The sequence below is a fragment of the Microcaecilia unicolor genome, chromosome 7, assembly GCF_901765095.1.
Source record: "Microcaecilia unicolor chromosome 7, aMicUni1.1, whole genome shotgun sequence".
Lineage (NCBI taxonomy): Eukaryota > Metazoa > Chordata > Amphibia > Gymnophiona > Siphonopidae > Microcaecilia > Microcaecilia unicolor.
In genome coordinates, this window is record NC_044037.1 from 292,296,667 (window position 1) to 292,315,585 (window position 18,919).

General features: G+C 46.2%; 1 protein-coding gene across 4 annotated transcripts in view; it reads left to right on the top strand.

Moving 5' to 3' along the window:
• CNTNAP5 (contactin associated protein like 5) overlaps positions 1-18,919 on the top strand; it is a 531,488-nt gene that overhangs the window by 300,891 nt on the left and 211,678 nt on the right. For 3 of the 4 annotated variants that reach the window (XM_030209382.1, XM_030209384.1, XM_030209383.1), the window contains one exon: positions 6,411-6,608. In XM_030209382.1, coding sequence (XP_030065242.1) covers positions 6,411-6,608 — 198 coding nt within the window. Of the gene's footprint in view, positions 1-6,407; positions 6,609-18,919 lie in introns of all 4 variants that reach the window. The other variant, XM_030209381.1, reaches the window with a different exon arrangement.

Here is an 18,919-nt window from a genome sequence, read left to right on the forward strand (position 1 = left end):
CACAAGCAGCAGTAAAAGTGAAATGAAATAACAAATAAAATCAATAAAATGTGAACACGCTGAAAAAAGCAGGGATTACTTTTCGGCAGACCTGAGGATAGGCATTTCTGGGGACAAGGTTTGGGCATAGTAGGTGTGGAGTTGTGGATTGCACACACACATTTAGAAGAATGGTTTAAGGTTTGGCAATTAAAATTCAGTGCAAAGAAATGCAAAGTGATGCACTTATGGAGTAGAAATCCACGGGACACGTATGTGTTAGGCGGGGAGAGTCTGATATGTACAGATGGGGAGAGGGATCTTGGGGTGATAGTATCTGAGGATCTGAAGGCGACGAAACAGTGTGACAAGGCAGTGGCCATAGCTAGAAGGTTTCTAGGCTGTATAGAGAGAGGTGTGACCAGCAGAAGAAAGGGGGTGTTGATGCCCCTGTATAAGTCATTGGTGAGGCCCCACCTGGAGTATTGTGTTCAGTTCTGGAGGCCCTATCTTGCTAAGGATGTGAAAAGACTTGAAGCGGTGCAAAGAAAAGCTATGAGAATGGTATGCGATTTGCGTTACAAGACGTGTGAGGAGAGACTTGCTGACGTGAACATGTATACCCTGGAGGAAAGGAGAGACAGGGGTGATATGATAAAGACGATCAAATATTTGAAAGGTATTAATCCGCAAATGAACCTTTTCCGTAGATGGGAAGGCAGTAGAACTAGAGGACATGAAATGAGATTGAAGGGGGGGCAGATTCAAGAAAAATGTCAGGAAGTATTTTTTCACAGAAGTAGAGTGGTGGATACTTGGAATGCCCTCCCGCGGGAGGTGGTGGAGATGAAAACGGTAACGGAATTCAAACATGCGTGGGATAAACATAAAGGAATCCTGTTGAGAAGGAATGGATCCTCAGAAGCTTAGCGGAGATTGGGTGGCAAAGCTGGTGGGGGGAGGCGGGGCTAGTGCTGGGCAGACTTCTGCAGTCTGTGCCCTGAAAATGGCAGATACAAATCAAGGTCAGGTATACACAAATAGTAGCACATATTGAGTGAAGAAAAATTTCCTTCGATTCGTTTTAAATTTACCACACTGCAGCTTCATCGCATGCCCCCTTGCTGCCAAGATCCATCTGTACAATCAACGACCATCTACCATTCAGAAAAATGTTGAAGACCCATCTCTTCAAGAAAGCTTACCCTAATGACCCAACTTAACTTTTAACCCCACCCACATGATTCCTGTCCTGACGATTATTATACCTTAGACCATGTCTCACAATCTCCTTATGCTCATTCCTCAATCTCTTCCTCTTCATCCTTCCTACTCCTTACCCCTCCCAATCTCTTCTCCTTTTGCTCATCCTATCTTTGTTTACCTCTCCATGCTCAATTTACATATCCTCAAAACCCCACTACTACTATGTTTACTACAGCTTGTAACATTCTCCTTCAAGACTTTGTAATTCTATTTACTATGTAAGCCGCATTGAGCCTGTTATCTGTGGGAAAGCGCAGGGTACAAATGTAATAAATAAATATTGTTGGGCAGACTGGATGGACTGTGCAGGTCTTTCTCTGCCGTCATCTAATATGTTACTATGTAAATTTATTTATTTTTTTATTTATTGCATTTGTATCCCACATTTTCCCACCTATTTGCGGGTTCAGTGTGGCTTACAATACATTGTGAATGATGGAAATACAATTTATTATAATACGATTATGGGTTACAAGTCAAAATCGTTTGGGGTGTAGAAACCCTGGAATGTTACAATGGGGAAAAGATAGGGCGATAGAACAATAGTAAGAGAACATAGGGTATAACATTTTTATCTGTGGGTGGACTTTTAAGTGTTGTGAAAATATGGGGTAAGAGAATTCAGAAGAGAGTGTATTGATGCATTTCTATTAGTGTGTTTGGACTTCATGTGTTTTGATCCTTGCAATAAATTTTCTCAAAGAGATGGGATGCGCGCCAATTTTTATTTTGCCGCATGTCCATATTCGGGCCCCTCCCCCCAACAAAGGCCTTTTTTGCATGCACGCTGAAAAATGGACCTATGAGAGCGTCCAATACACGCGCCTACAACAGTGCAAGCCATTTTTCGGCGCACCTTAGTAAAAGGACCCCTATGCTATCATGATTTTGAAAGCAACTGTATGAGTTGACTCCTCAAAATATCTCATTTCAATTTATTGCCTCTGTTGCATTTCTTCTTGGCTTACTGTTACATCTCATTTCTTTTTTTCTACTGTTCCATTCCATGGCTCACATTTTCCTACCTTAATTAAGTGTAAATATGAGTACCTGGTAGTATGAATTCCTTCCTATGTTTAAACCTTTCCATTTACATACATTTCTCATGGTATGTTGACGCTTCACAAGAAATACTTAGAACTTAATCAAGGGCAATTTGAAGTATACGCCAATGAAACCGCAAAAACAAACTTCACATAACAATCATTAATTATAATGCTGAAATTAAATGTTCTCAGAAAAGGAGGAAAAAGTCCCAGAATGCTAGATGTGGTTTTAAGTATCCTAGTGTTCTGAGGCATTTTCCCTCCTTTTCTGAACATTTAATTTGAGCATTATAATTAATGACAGTTAGTGAAGTTTGTTTTTCAGGTTTTAATTGATGTTTCATAAGAATCCGGATGCTTGCACTGTGTTTATGACAGGGATTAGTGGAGCAGCATCTTGATTTATGCAGATTGATAACAGTGTGTGTGAATAAGTAACTGACATTTTCAAAATACTTTTATTTTTTGTGCATTGAATCAAAAATCACACAGAAAATGGGGAAGCTTAATAATTTGGTTGGACTTTATAGACTGATTGATGAGACTTTGTTGTCCTTTTGGGGGGGGGGAAAGTGGTGTGATATCTGAATTAATATTAAGAGGTCCTTTTACTAAGGTGTGCCAAAAAGTGGCCTGCGCTGGTGTATACACGTGGATCGGATGTCCATTTTTCAGCGTAAATGCAAAAAAAAAAACTTTTATTTTCTTTTTTTGCAGAAAATGGATGTGCAGCAAAATAAAAATTGGCCTGCGTCTATTGTGGGCCTGAGACCTTACTGTCACCCGTTGACCTAGTGGTAAAGTCTCACATGTTAATCGGGCAGTAATCATTAGCGTGCGTACAATACTGATTACCGCAAGGTTAGCACCGCCCCAGAAATTTTCCGGAGCGTGTAGTGGGTGTGCGTAGAAAATGAAATTACCGCATGGGTGGGGTTACCATATGTCCGGATTTACGCAGACATATCCTCTTTTTGAGGACATGTTCAGGCAACCGGGCGGGTTTTGCCAATCTGCCCGTTTGTCCAGATTTCTGGACAAACGGGCAGATTGCTAGACTCCCCTCCCCTTAGTTACTACTGCCCTGGTGGTCTAGTGACCTCTTCCGCCTTCAGGGAAGGAAAGAGCCCCCTCTTTCCTGCCCTGAGCGCTGCCCTGCGTGCATCCTTCCTGTTGGTGATCTCGGCGCCGATTCAAAATGGCCACCGAGAGTTGACGTGACCTTGCAAGACTTCAACTTTTGGTGGCCATTTTGAATCGGCACCGAGATCACCAACAGGAAGGATGCATGCAGGGCAGCGCTCCGGGCAGGAAAGAGGGGGCTTTTTCCTGCCCTGAAGAGGTCACTAGACCACCAGGGCAGTAGTAATGTAAGGGGAGCGGGGTGACGGGGTGTGGGGGAGGGGGAGGGGAAAATGTGATAGGGGCAGAGCGAGGGCGTGAAAGGGGCGGGGTGTGGTGTGAAAGGGGACGGGGCATGTAGTGGGGGCGGGGCATGTGTCCTGCTTTTTGGGAGACAAAATATGGTAACCCTACATAGTAACATAGTAACATAGTAGATGACGGCAGAAAAAGACCTGCATGGTCCATCTAGTCTGCCCAAGACAAACTCATATGTGTATACTTTACCTTGAATTTGTACCTGTCCTTTTCAGGGCACAGACCATATAAGTCTGCCCAGCAGTATTTCCCACCTCCCAACCACCAGTCCCGCCTCCCATCAGCGGCTCTGGTACAGACCGTATAAGTCCGCCCTCCCCTATCCTCGCCTCCCAACCACCACCCCCTCTTCCCCCCAACTGCTCCGCCACCCCATTTCAGCTAAGCTTCTGAGGATCCATTCCTTCTGCACAGGATTCCTCTATGCATATCCCACGCATGTTTGAACTCCGTTACTGTTTTCATCTCCACCACCTCCCGCGGGAGGGCATTCCAAGCGTCCACCACCCTCTCTGTGAAAAAATAATTCCTGACATCTTTCCTGAGTCTGCCCCCCTTCAATCTCATTTCATGTCCTCTCGTTCTACCGCCTTCCCATCTCCGGAAAAGATTCGTTTGCGGATTAATCCTACGCATGGGCCATGCAGTAGCCAGGCAGCAGTTCAAAACTGACACTCATAGGACATGCGTACGTACCTACGTGGCTTAGTAAAAGGGCCCCTAAATATTTTTTCCTCCAATGATGTGCAGCCAGTATGAAGGGATGCTTATACAGGGAAAACCCAGCCTGAAAGGATTTACAGGCGTTACAGCCTTTTACTGCAAAACTGTCTCCCAGGACTGATAGCACAGGACATTATCCACTGTTAAACTGAGCCATTAAATAAAACCACTAATAGTATCCTAAAATTAAACAGGATATCTCTTTTTTTTTTTTTAAGAAATACATTGTGAAAGAGTCATTTAACTTTTGATATGCTGGAATCGGTAAATGGATCCTTCGTCTTCCAAGCCTGTCCATCTCACTCTACATTTTGCTTTCAGCTCTTGGCCAGTTGCTTCACTGGAAATGAATTCATGCCACAGTGATAAAATGAGAACTAGAGCTCAGACTTAATGACTGCAAATGAAATTAAATTGTAAAGGAAAATGACTAAAAGATGGTTAGCCTATTTTACATTGCGAAATCGCCGCTATAAATTTAAAAGCAGTTCTGGGTTATTGTCAAAAACCTTTTCTTACTGAAAGACAGATTATGCAGAGTGCGGGCAGAACCCCTGGGAATCTGGGGGGAGATAAATTAAGGCCTCTGTCTGTGAACCTAAGGTATGACTGGGGCTGAGGTTAGGAGTATTTCCTAGTTATATCACTCTGTTCTCTATTCTTCAGTAATTAACCGACAGATCAGTGGCGTAGCCAAGGGTGGGCTTGGGTGGGCCCAGGCCCACCCAGTACAGCACATCTATAATGTGGCTGGCAGGGATTCTCAAGCCCCACCAACCAAAAACTCCCAACTGTCCCTTCTGCATACCCTTTAAATAGCAGATCTTTGCCTGCAGCAAGAAGCGACTGATACATACTCTTCGCACCGGCCCCGAGGCCTTCCCTCTGATGTATTCCGGCCTATGCGGAAACAGGAAGTTGCATCAGAGGAAAGGCTGTGGGGCCAGCATGAGCAGTGTGTATTGGTTGCTGCTCGCTGTTGGTGAAAATCTGCTATTTAAAAGGTATTCAGGGAAGGGCAGATGTTTGAGAGACCACATGGATTCAGGCAAGAGAGGGAGAGACCAAATCACTTGTGGGACAAGGCGGAGTTCTTCTGCCCACCCATCTTGGGCCCAGGCCCACCCAAATTTGGGTGTCTGGCTACGCCCCTGCGACAGATCCTGTAAAGGTTGCCGAAATTTGACACCCAAAATTGGATGCAGATCCCACATCTATGTGCAAACTAATTAATGAGGTGTTAACAATCATTTATTGAGGTTAATTGGAACTAATTAGGAATTATGCATGGATCTGCCTATTCACTATTCTATAACACTGCATGCCTAAATTGTCTCTTGGGCAACTCAAAAGGGGTTAAGGCCATAGATGGGGCATTGGAGGGTCAGGGACATTCCCAAAATCTAGGCACGGTGTGATAGAATTGTCAAGGGTACAGTGGTGATCCTAGCTCGGCTACCACTGGGGGCGGATCGCTGCTGCACCCCCCCCCAGCGCATCACCCCCACGCATCACCACCCCGCATACTCCCCCACATGCATCACCTCCACCCACGCGCATCTCTCTTACCTCCTGGGGGGTGCAAGGTCCAGTCGAACGGCTGTCAGCTCCCCCGGTTCCCTGTCCCAGAACTGGAAGTAACGTCAGAGGAAGCAGAATCAGCTTCTACCCAGTCTTAAACCTCACAGGTCTCAATGTATGAGTATAAAACATTTTTGGATAGTATTCTGTTATTCTGTGAAATGCAGACTATCTGACTTCTGTAAATAAAACTCTGTGCTCTACAATTCCTATCTGTTTGGGGCTAGGTATATATCACAGGGACGTCTGGACTGAAGATGCTGCTGCTGTTACTGCTCTGTTTCTCCAAAAGATAACAAAAAAATATATATAACTTGGTTTTACCTCTTCATCTCTTTTACGATAACACCACCATCATTTTGTTTTCCACAGAAGATAAAGTGTGGACAACGGTAAAACATAACAACCCAGGGCTCATCAAAGTCCAAGGATCTGATACCGGAAGACCATATTCCATGCACCTCAGCTACAACGGCAGCACGGAGCAGCTCGAGGGAATGATAAATGGCGCCGAATACTGTGAGCAGGAGGCGGCCTATCACTGCCGAAAGTCACGCCTGCTGAACTCCCCCAGTAAGTGCCACAACCGAGGTTTTGTTCTTGTTAACTGTTATTGATTGCATGCTCCTGACTTGGCTCTCACTGCGTGCGAGATGAAAATTTAAAAAGATAAATGACAAGGACATTTTTTTTTTCCCCCTGAAGAGCGGTCTTCCAAAGAGATGGCCCACATGCTAGCAATAGTGCAATTGACTTTCTTTCCACGTGCTACTGTGAAATAAAAATGCTTGATCCAGAGGATAATGCAGGAAACCATTGGTGCAAATGATCTATGCTTCTGCTATGCAATCAGGGTACACCAGACAGCAATGAGAGACAGAGAGAAATGGAAGCAGAGCTGCAGTTCAGGCGGCTTCGAAAAAGACCCTGTGTGTGTTTACTTGAGGTCTCTTCTGCAGAGCTTCCAAGTTACCCAGTTCCAGGAGGGAGACTTTTTTTTTTCACCAGTGCTGGTTTTAAATTTACATCTCAAAGCAGTGTGATATTTGTAGTCCTTGATTCTACCCTGAAAATGAGTGCTGCAGGTCCTATGATGCATCGGGATTAGGGTTACCATATGTCCGAATTTACCCGGACATGGCGGGCCTATCCTAGCCTCCCGTTCCCTTACTTACTGTCTACTGCCCTGGTGGTCTAGTGACCTCTTCGGGGCAGGAAAGAGCCCCCTCTTTCCTGCCCGGAGCGCTACCCTTGCCCTGCATCCTGTTGCTGTGATGGTCTCGGGATTCAAAATGGCCGCCGAGAGTTGAAGCGGCCTTGTGAGACTTCAACTCTCGGTGGCCATTTTGAATCCCGAGACCGTCACAGCAACAGGATGCAGGGCACGGGCAGCGCTCCGGGCAGGAAAGAGGGGGCTCTTTCCTGCCCCGAAGAGGTCACTAGACCACCAGGGCAGTAGATAGTAAGTAAGGGGAGGGGAGGGGAAGTAACAGGGGGAGGGGCAGGGGAAGGGAATATGTGACCCGGGGGGGGGGGGGGAATATGTGACAGGGATGGGGCAAGGATGTGAAAGGGGCGGGGCAGGGGGCGGGACATGTGTCCTTTTTTTTTAGAGGACAAAATATGGCAACCCTAATCAGGATGAGGTTGTCAGAAATCTAGGACTGGCCTAAAAATCTCCCTCCTGGAACTGGGTAGCTTGGAAGCTCTGCGGAAGAGACCTCAAGTAAAAATAGGCAGGGTCTTGTTTGAAGCCTTTTCTGCAGCTAGAACAGTGCTTTAACTGCAGCAGTGGGCTTTTATAAAATTAACCACTAATTTTACCCACTCTAGGGGGAGACTATTTCAGTGGCCCAATTAACTTGTAGAGGTTATGCACAGAGCAGCTGAATTTTGCTCCTCTGCTTATAAATTTTTGGCCGGTCTCTAGCCCGCGCCTCACGCCTCCCATTTTATGGATTTTTGTGGAAGGTTTTATCCGTATAACCATTATCAAAATGCAGCCTATTCAGCTAGCTCTGACACTGGTTGCATAAGAGGCTTAAGAGGTCCTTTTGCTAAGGTGCACTGAAAAATGGTTTGCGGTAGTGTAGGCGCGTGTTTTGGGCGCACACAGATCCATTTTTTAGCGCACCTGCAAAAAAAAAAAATGCCTTTTAAAACATTTTTGACGAAAATAGACGTGATGTAAAATTAAAAATGCCACTTGTCCATTTTGGGTCTGAGACCTTACTGCCTGCGGTTGACCCAGTAGTAAGGTCTCACATGTTAACTGGGCGGTAATGACCTACGCGCATCAACTGCCACTTGGCGTGCTTAGCGGGTGCGCACCAGAAAATAAAAAAATATTTTTCAGATGTACGTATTGGACGCACGCCAAAAATGAAATTACCACAAGAGCCACACAGTAGCCGGGCAGTAACTCCAAATTGGTGCACTTAGACGCTTACGTGGCTTAGTAAAAGGGCCCCCATTGGGCTCATTTTCGAAAGAGAAGGGCGCCCATCTTTCGACACAAATCGGGCAATGGGCGTCCTTCTCCCAGGGTCGCCCAAATTGGCATAATCGAAAGCCGATTTTGGGAGCCCTCAACTGCTTTCCATCGCGGGAATCACCAAAGTTCCCGGGGGCGTGTTGGAAGCATAGTGAAGGCGGGACTGTGGCGTGCATAACACATGGGCGTCCTCGGCCGATAATGGAAAAAAGAAGGGCATCCCTGACGAGCACTTGGCCGACTTTACTTGGTCCATTTTTTCTTGCGACCAAGCCTCAAAAAGTTGCCTGAACTGACCAGATGACCACCGGAGGGAATCAGGGATGACCTCCCCTTACTCCCCCAGTGGTCACTAACCCCCTCCCACCCTAAAAAAAACTTTAAAAATATTTTTTGCCAGCCTCAAATGTCATACGCAGGAATGTCATACGCAGGTCCATCACAGCAGTATGCAGCTCCCTGAAGCAGATTTAGTGGGTACTGCAGTGCAATTCAGACAGGTGGACCCAGGCCCATCCCCCCATACCTGTTAAACTTGTGGTGGTAAATACGAGCCCTCCAAAACCTACCACAAACCCACTGTACTCACATGTAGATGTCCCCCTTCATCCCTAAGGTCTATGGTAGTGGTGTACAGTTGTGGGGAGTGGGTTTTGGGGGGGGGGTGTTAGGGGGCTCAGCACACAAGGTAAGGGAGCTATGCACCTGGGAGCTTTTTCTGAAGTCCACTGCAGTGCCCCCTAGGATGCCTGGTTGATGTCTGGCATGTCAGCAGGATCAGTGCACTATGAATGCTGGCTCCTTCCACGACCAAAGGGCTTGGATTTGGTCGTTTCTGAGATGGGCGTCCTCGGTTTCCATTATCGCCAAAAATCGGGGACAACCATCTGTAGGGATGACCATCTCTAAGGTTGACCTAAATGTGGAGATTTGGGCATCCCCGACCGTATTATCAAAATGATAGATGGCCGCCCATCTTGTTTCGATAATACGGGTTTCCCCGCCCCTTCGCGGGGACGTCCTGCAAGGAAGCCCTCAGGAAATCTTGGGCGCCCCATTCGATTATGCCCCTCTTTGTATATCTGGCCCTTTGTATCTTATCTGCTGATACAGTGGTATGCATAAGTCTGGAATAAGCAGCTCTTAATGCCATTTTGAAGATATAGTACAAGAGTTTTCTTATTACTATAGCTCAGGAGTTCTCAACGCAGTCCTCTGGACACTCCTAGCCAGTCAGACTTATACCCACAATGAATATGCATGAGCTAAATTTGCATGCACTGCCTCCACTGTTTACAAATCTATCTCATGCATATTCATTGTGGATATCTTGAAAACCTGACTGGCCAGATGTGTCCCGAGGATTGCGTTGAGAACACCTGCTGTAGATGTTATAGTGGAACATCCCATACCATGTGTTTCAGTGTTCACTCCTCTTTCAAATGCAATCCAGCCAATCAGAGTTATGTGTTGCACCGACCTACAGAAATGCTGAGTTGACGGCCAATCCCATACTCTGAATGTTTTATGGAGAGAACTATATAAATGGCTTGAAATTGTGCTGTATCGGTTGCAGCAGTTCTGAGGTCTAGAAATGGAGAAAAACAGAAGTTAATCTATGGAACAGCAAGTTCTTGTGTTAGTTATGAGCAAGAAAGGGTACCCAAACTGGAAGGAAAGGTGAGTGCAGTCAGCGTGCACTAGTTAAAATTCTTCAGAAAAAAAAAATGGGAACCAGACTCAGAGCATAGAAAGTCAAAGTCTGAGGCAAGACTTCACTCTTTGAAAGACATCCCTTGCTCACACAAGCTCACCTCACCATAACTGATAGGTGTGGAGTAAGGATGTGGGTACTTTTAGCTATACTGTATGTTGTCTGTATGTTTAAATTTAAAACAGTTCTGGGGTATGGTTTAGGAAAGGGTTACAGACATTTTTAATATTCAGTTGATCTTACTTATAAGATTGTTATATTAAGGTTAGTGGCTTTATCTCATCTGTTACATAAGGATAAGTTGAGGCTATTTGATGTGCTGATGGGGTTAACGAGTCAGCATAATTTGTCCAAATGGAAAGAGAATACTGCAGCATCTACCATTGCTTGGTGGAATGTTGTTTGCCTTGTGTGGAACTATGAAGAAGTCATTTTTGAAGTGTTGGATTTTTTTGGATATTTTTTTGGCAATCTGTTGATGTGCAGATTTGGTGGGATCAAATTATGTCCTGTCCTGTGGATTGGTGGGGAGTGGTCTTGTATTTGTTCTTGAATTTGGCTTAAATGCTAATAATTTGAACTGGGAAAAAAAAGAGAACATTTTTGTTTCTTGTTGTTTTCATAAATGTTCATTTTGTTCATTATTTCAGGTATTTTTGTGTTATGAAAGTTATGTTATTAAGAGAGGGCACTCATTAGATAGTGTGTCCTTTTTGGAAAGAGTATGCATTATTTGCAAAGAGGTTGCGTTCTTTGCTGACAGTGCATGCAGTGGCATTCCTAGGGGGGCTGACACCCGGGGTGGATCGCCGATGCGCCCCGCCCCCCCCCCCCCCCGGGTGCATGCCGCTTGCCCCGGAACAGGAAGTAACCTGTTCCAGGGCAAAGGGAGCATGAAAACGAAGAGCCGGCAGGTGCGCGGCACCCCCCCAGCAGCGTGCACCCGGGGCAGACCGCCCCCACCGCCCCCCCCCCCTTGGTGCGCCACTGAGTGCATGCTATCAGGAGACCCCCATATATTTATACACAGATATAAATATAGGGGTATTGCTATTGCAAGATTATACATGATTAAATTACGCGCATGCATTTTTTAAACAAGGTGTGCAAATCATGTCTCTGTGTATGATGCAGTTCTCATTTTTGTTTAGGTCTTGGCAAATTAACAATAACAGGGGCATTTTCGAAAGACAAGGGCGCCCATCTTCCGACACAAATCGGAAGATGGGCGTCCTTCTCTCAGGGTTGCCCAAATCGGCATAATCGAAAGCCGATTTTGTGCGTCCTCTACTGCAGTCCGTCGCAGGGATAACCCAAGTTCACGAGGGCGTGTCAGAGGCGTAGCGAAGGCGGGACTGGGGTGTGCTTACGAGATGGGCGTCCTCGGCTGATAATGGAAAAAAGAAGGGCATCCCTGATGAGTATTTGGTCGACTTTACTTGGTCCATTTTGTTTCATGACCAAGCCTCAAAAAGGTGCCCAAACTGACCAGATGACCACCGGAGGGAATCGGGGATGACCTCCCCTTACTTCCCCATTGGTCACCAATCCTCTCCCACCCTAAAGAAAAATTTTAACAAATTTTTTGCCAGCCTCTATGCCAACAAATATCATACCCAGCTCCATGACAGCAGTATGCAGGTCCCTGGAGCAGGTTTAGTGGGTGCAGTGCACTTCAGGCAGGCGGACTCAGGCCCACCTCCCACCCCTACCTGTTACACTTGTGGTGGTAAATGGGAGCCCTCCAACCCCCCCCCAAACCCACTGTACCCACATGTAGGTGCCCCCTTCACCCCTTAAGGCTATGGTAATGTTGTACAGTTGTGGGTAGTGGATTTTGGGGGGGATTTGGGGGCTCAAAACACAAGGTAAGGGAGATATGCACCTGGGAGCAATTTTTGAAGTCCACTGCAGTGCCCCCTAGGGTGCCCAGTTGGTGTCCTGGCATGTGAGGGGGACCAGTGCACTACAGATGCTGGCTCCTCTCACGACCAAATGCCTTGGATTTGGCCGGGTTTGAGATGGCCGGCATCGGTTTCCATTATCGGCGAAAACCGATGCCGGCCATCTCAAACCCGGCCATCTCTGACATTTGGCTGGCCCCAACTGTATTACTGAAACAAAAGATGGCCGGCTTTCTTTTTCGATAATACGGTTCGGGACTGCTCTTTGCGGCGCCGGCCATGTAGATGGCCGCTGCCATTCAATTATGCCCCTCTATGTGGCTTAGTAAAAGGGCCCCATATTTATTTATTTAACACATTTATACCCCACATTTTCCCACTTAGTTGCAGGCTCAACGTGGCTTACACAGTACCGTGGAGGCAGGCTCCAGTTCGGTAAAAATACAAATACACAATATAGTAGTAAGCATATAAGTAACGTGAGTATAAAGCAACGAAATAAGGAGAGAGTGGTGTTAAAAGTCCAATACGGTCCATAGTTTTACTGTCGCAGGAAGTAGAAAGTTAATTTGGGTCAGAAGGGTAGGCCTTCCTAAACAAGTTGGTTTTCAGCGACTTCCTGAAGTTAAGATGGTTATAGATAGAGTTCACGGTTTTGGGCAGAGCGTTCCACAGTTGTGTACTTATGTAAGAAAAGCTGGATGCATAAGTTGATTTGTATCTAAGTCCGTTGCAGTCTGGATAATGCAAATTTAAGTAAGTTCAGGATAGACTGGAACTGTTTCTGGGTGGTAGACTTATGAGGTTATTATTATTATTATTACATTTGTATCCCACATTATCCCACCTTTTTGCAGGCTCAATGTGGCTTACAATTCATCGTGGATACTGGAAATGGAAAAGAATGTACATTTGGTTTTACAGCAAGTTTTAGGTACATGATGGTGAAATACATAATAGTGTTGAAGTCATAGACATTAGGTACATGATAGTGTGAAAGCAAAAGACATTAAAGAACATTCCTGAGTAACTTAAAGAAAGTAGAGTTATGCGTGTTGTTCTTTATGATATATTTTGTCGAAGAGATAAGTTTTCAGGAGTTTGCGGAAATTGGTCATTTCGTAGGCCGATTTCAGGTTACGTGGTAGTGAGTTCCCGAGCTGTGTGCTTGTATAGGAAAAGGTTGATGCATGCATTGATTTGTATTTCAAGCCTTTACATTTGGGAGGATGAAGGTTGAGGAATGTGCGGGAGGATTTTTTTGCATTTCTGGGTGGTAGTTCTATTAGGTCCGACATGTAGGCTGGGGCGTTCAACATGCATCCAGGAACTTCGCCGTAAATAATCCTGTGGACCAAAGTGCAAACCTTGAAGGCAATACGTTCCTTGGTGGGAAGCCAATGCAATTTTTCACGAAGAGGTTTGGCACTCTCAAATTTTGATTTTCCAAAGATCAGTCTGGCTGCTCTATTCTGTGCGGTCTGAAGTTTCTTATTTAGTTGTTCTTCACAACCTGCATAAATTCCGTTGCAGTAATCCAAATGGCTCAAAACCATTGATTGTATCAAGTTGCGAAATACATCTCATGGGAAGAAAGGTTTTATACGTTTAAGTTTCCACATTGAGTGGAACATTTTCTTTGTAGTGGAATTTACTTGGCTTTCAAGTGTCGGGTTGCGATCAATTATGACGCCGAGTAGTTTTAGGCTATCCGAGATAGGGAGGGAATAGCAGTATGGGATTAGCATGTGCTGAGCAGGAAGCTACCACGGTATGCGTCAGTGCATCCCACGGTAGTGGCCTTTTAGTGCACGGTAGGCCTGCATTAGGCCTACTGCACCTTAGTAAAAGGGCCCCTTAGTCTCAAATTATAGGCCAGTTGACTCAATTCCATTATTTACAAAGCATGTGGAAGGTCTGTTTTGTTCTCGATTGAATGACTATTTGTTTAAACATGATATTTTGCACTCATCCCAATCAGGGTTTAGATCCTGTCAGAGTACTGAGGTGGTTTTAATTTCTTTGCTTGATAAAGCGAGATCTTCATTGAGTGAAATTCATAAGGCACTTATTTTACAGTTTGATCTTGTGGGGCATGACATTCTGCTCTCTGAGGGGCCCTTTTATTAAAGGGTTGGCATGCAGCAACAGACTTGAGGTTCAATTCTGGTCGCCGTATCTAAAAAAAGATATAGTGGAATTAGAAAAGGTGCAAAGAAGGGCGATGAAAATGATAAAGGGGATGGGACGACTTCCCTATGAGGAAAGGCTAAAGCGGCTAGGGCTCTTCAGCTTGGAGAAAAGGTGGCTGAGGGGAGATATGATAGAGGTCTATAAAATAATGAGTGGAGTTGAACGGGTAGATGTGAAGCGTCTGTTCACGCTTTCCAAATATACTAAGACTAGGGGGCATGCGATGAAGCTACAATGTAGTAAATTTAAAACGAATCGGAGAAAATTGTTCTTCACTCAACATGTAATTAAACTCTGGAATTTGTTGCCAGAGAATGTAGTAAAGGAGGTTAGCTTAGCAGAGTTTAAAAAAGGTTTGGATGGCTTCCTAAAGGAAAAGTCCATAGACCATTATTAAATGGACTTGGGGAAAATCCACTATTTCTGGGATAAGCAGTATAAAATATTTAGTACTTTTTTGGGATCTTGCCAGGTATTTGTGACCTGGATTGGCCACTGTTGGAAACAGGATGCTGGGCTTGATGGATCTTTGGTCTGTCCCAGTATGGCAATACTAATGTACTTATGTAATTGACATTGACATTTCAAATGAATGCATATTCCTAGAAAAGAGTCCATTTGTATCCAGCCTCCCAGGTGACTCCAGTAGATGCCTTATTTTCAGAACACTGTAGAAAAGTGAAGATTTCATCTTTTGTCTCCTAAAATCATATCCTATATAATAATTCTCACTTCCAACGTTGTGACACTGCCTGGGACCGTGGCTCCCTCGGATGTGGTCTGCTACGTGCAGTAGATAACACTGACCTCATACATCCCTTTGAGTATGCTGCTTTCCCTTCTCTTTGCTCTGACTCTGGTCCTGCCCTTGCCCAAACAGGAAATGAGGGCGGGACCAAAGTCAGAGCTCAGAGCGAAGAGAAGGAAAGGCAGTACACTCGCCAGGGCCGTGCCGATGCGGTAAGCGAGGTAAGCGCCGCAGGGGGGCGCCCTCCTCTGGAGGGCGCCGCCGCGGTGCTTACCTTCGCCCCGGCGCCCCAGCCCAATCGTGGACTTCAGACTTCCCTGCTGCCCTCACAAGCGTAGCGCTTTTGTGAGGCAGCTCGGGCTCTCCCTCCTTCCTTCCTTGGTTCCCGCTCTGGCTCCCCGATCGGCAGCCCCCCCCCCTGCGTGTTTTAACCTTTACTCTCCGACGTGGCAGCGATGTCAATCAATGAAGAACGTAGAACAGACTCGCTTCCAGCTTCTCTCTTCACAGTGTCCCGCCTTCAGCGTCAGCGATGATGCACTTCCTGTTCCCGCGAGGGCGGGACACTGTGTGAAGAGAGAAGCTGGAAGCGAGTCTGTTCTACGTTCTTCATTGATTGACATCGCTGCCACATCGGAGAGTAAAGGTTAAAACACGCGGGGGGGGGGGGGGGGGCAGCTGATCGGGGAGCCAGAGCGGGAACCAAGGAAGGAAGGAGAGAGAGCCAGAGCTGCCTCGCAAAAACGCTGCAGCCTGCCACATGTAGGGGGGAGGGCAGGGGAGAGGAGAATTGTTGGCCATGTATGGATGCAGGGCAGGGAGAGAGAAGAAATCACTGGACAGGAGGGGAGAGGGCAGAGCAGGGGAGAGAATTGCTGACATGGATGGATGGAGGGGAGGGCAGGGAAGAGAGGAGAATTGCTGGGCTTAGATCGAGGGGACAGGGGAGAGAGGAAATTATCTGGAGATAGATGGAGGAGAGGGCAGGGGAGAATGGAGAGTTCCTGGACATGGATGGATGGATGGATGGAGGGGAGGGCAAGGTAGAGAGGAGAATTCTGGACATGGATGATGGGAGATGGGAAGATGGGATCCGGAGATGGGAAGGCGGTAGAACAAGAGGACATGAAATGAGATTGAAGGGGGGCAGACTCAAAAAAGATGTCAGGAAGTATTTTTTCACGGAGAGGGTGGTGGATGCTTGGAATGCCCTCCCGTGGGAGGTGGTGGAGATGAAAACGGTAACGGAATTCAAACATGCGTGGGATATGCATAAAGGAATCCTGTGCAGAAGGAAGGGATCCTCAGGAGCTTAGCTGAAATTGGGTGGCGGAGCAGGTGGGGGGAAGAGGGGTTGGTGGTTGGGAGGCTAGGATAGGGGAGGGCAGACTTATACGGTCTGTACCAGAGCCGGTGATGGGAGACGGGATTGATGGTTGGGAGGTGGGAAATACTGCTGGGCAGACTTATACGGTCTGTGCCCTGAAAAAGACAGGTACAAATTCAAGATAAACTCATATCTTGGGCAGACTAGATGGACCATGCAGGTCTTTTTCTGCCGTCATCTACTATGTTACTATGGATAAATGAATGGGGACAGGGGAGAGAAGAAATTTTCTGGAGATGGATGGAGGAGAGGGCAGGGGAGAACGGAGAGTTCCTGGACATGGATGGATGGATGGATGGAGGGGAGGGCAAGGGAGAGAGGAGAATTCTGGACATGGATGGATGAATGGGGACAGAGGAGAGAGGAAATTTGCAGGATATGGGTGGATGGATGGAGGAGAGGGAAGGAGAGAATGGAGAGTTGTTGGACATGGATGGATGGAGGGGAGGGACGTCAGGAAGGAGATGCACATGGATGGAGGGGAGGGAAGAGAGGAGAAATGCTGGACATGGATGGAGTGGAGGGCAGGGAAGAGAGGAGAAATGTTGGACAAGGATGGGGGGAAGGAAAGATAAAGGAAGGAGATGCACACGGATGGAGTGGAAGAGAGAGAGGAGAAATGCTGGACATGGATGGAGGGAAGAGAAGACAAAGGTTGTAGATGCACATGGATGGAGGGGAGTGAGGAGAAATGCTTTATATGGATGGAGGGGAAATTGCTGAATTTAAAGGCTGGATTGGAACACTTTGAGGGCAGATGTTGAAACTGGAGAAAGGATAGGGTGGTAGACAGGACGCATAAGGACACAGAAAGATGGTGGACATGATGAGAGAAAAAAATATCAAATGGAAAGAAGACACTGGGACCAAAGCTAATAGAAAAACTAAATGCTCTGACAGCAAAGGTAGAAAACATTTTTTATTCAAAATTTATTAATTGGAATATGTCAGCTTTTGGAAATGTACATCTGTGATATTTTGCATGTAAGTTTCAATGTTTCTAGTATTGCTGCATGCTGAGTCTGACTTCTTGTATTTTGCCTTCATATCTGTTAAGCCATGTGTTTTTCATGTGTGATCAAGATGCAGTATTCTGCTAGCGTGAAGTATTTGCAGCCCTTTTTGTTTTATTTTGGTTTCACTAGGTTGTGTACTGGTGTTTTAGAGCCCGGTGTAATTATAGTGCTGCCTTTCCACACATAAAGGTTGTAGCTCGTCCTGTCCTTGGAATTAGTGCTGTTATGGTTTGGTAAGGCTATGAGTGTGTTTTGCACAAGTTTGTATATAGTGTTTTGCAGTGGAGAGATTGTGTGTTGGCCTTACTAAGTTGGCACCAAAACACCAGAAAGGGTGTACAGCGTAAATCATGACACACTACCTCTTGAAGGATCTACATATGGTCGTTAATAAAAGGAGCTCATTGTGAACACTAGCCACCCTAAAAGGGTGTTTTTTGGCTCTACACGTATCATGATATTACGATCCCTTGTTTCATATTGTTGACGGTCTGCATGTTCCGTATGGTGGTATATTGGTGTATTAGGGTCTTCCCAGTGTAATATTTATGGTACAGTAAGGTTCTGAGTGTGTTTTTGCACAAAGTTGTGCATAGTGTTTTGCAGTTGAGCGATTGTGTTTAGTATATGCTTTGAGCAACCACTTTATTCTTTGACATATGATACATATCTAATATCTAAATTTAATAAAAGGTATTAACTGTGACTTTTATTTTTACATTTTTTTTCTGTGTGTTGTCAAACACTTATGGAGGTAAGCTCCGCCCCTGGCCCACCCCTAACCCCGTCCCCTTTAGCCTCCCCAAACAGTTGGGCCACCGACCGCCTATGGCAGGCATGGATGGGAGGGCATGGATGGGAGGGCAGCAGCAGGGCCCAGGGAGAGGACAAATTGCTGGAAGTGGAGGGGAGAGAGGAGGATTGCTAGCTATGGATGTAGCAGGGAAGGGCAGAGAGGGACAAGGATGGACATGGGGGCCCAGGGAGAGGACAATTTGCTGGAAATGGAGGGGAGGGGAGAGAGGAGGATTGCTGGCTATGGATGGAGGAGGGAAGGGCAGAGAGGGACAAGGATGGACATGGGGGCCCAGGGAGAGGACAATTTGCTGGAAATGGAGGGGAGGGGAGAGAGGAGGATTGCTGGCTATGGATGGAGGAGAGAAGGGCAGAGAGGGACAAGGATGGACATGGGGGCCCAGGGAGAGGACAAATTGCTGGAAATGGAGGGGAGGGGAGACAGGAGGATTGCTAGCTATGGATGGAGGAGGGAAGGGCAGAGAGGGACAAGAATGGACATGGATGGGAGGACAGGACCCAGGGAGAGAGAAGAAATTGCTGGAAATGGATATAGAGCAAGAAATGAAGAAGAAAGGAGGAAAGTAAAGAAATAAATTAGCCCTGGAAATGGAGTTAAGAGGACAGATAGCA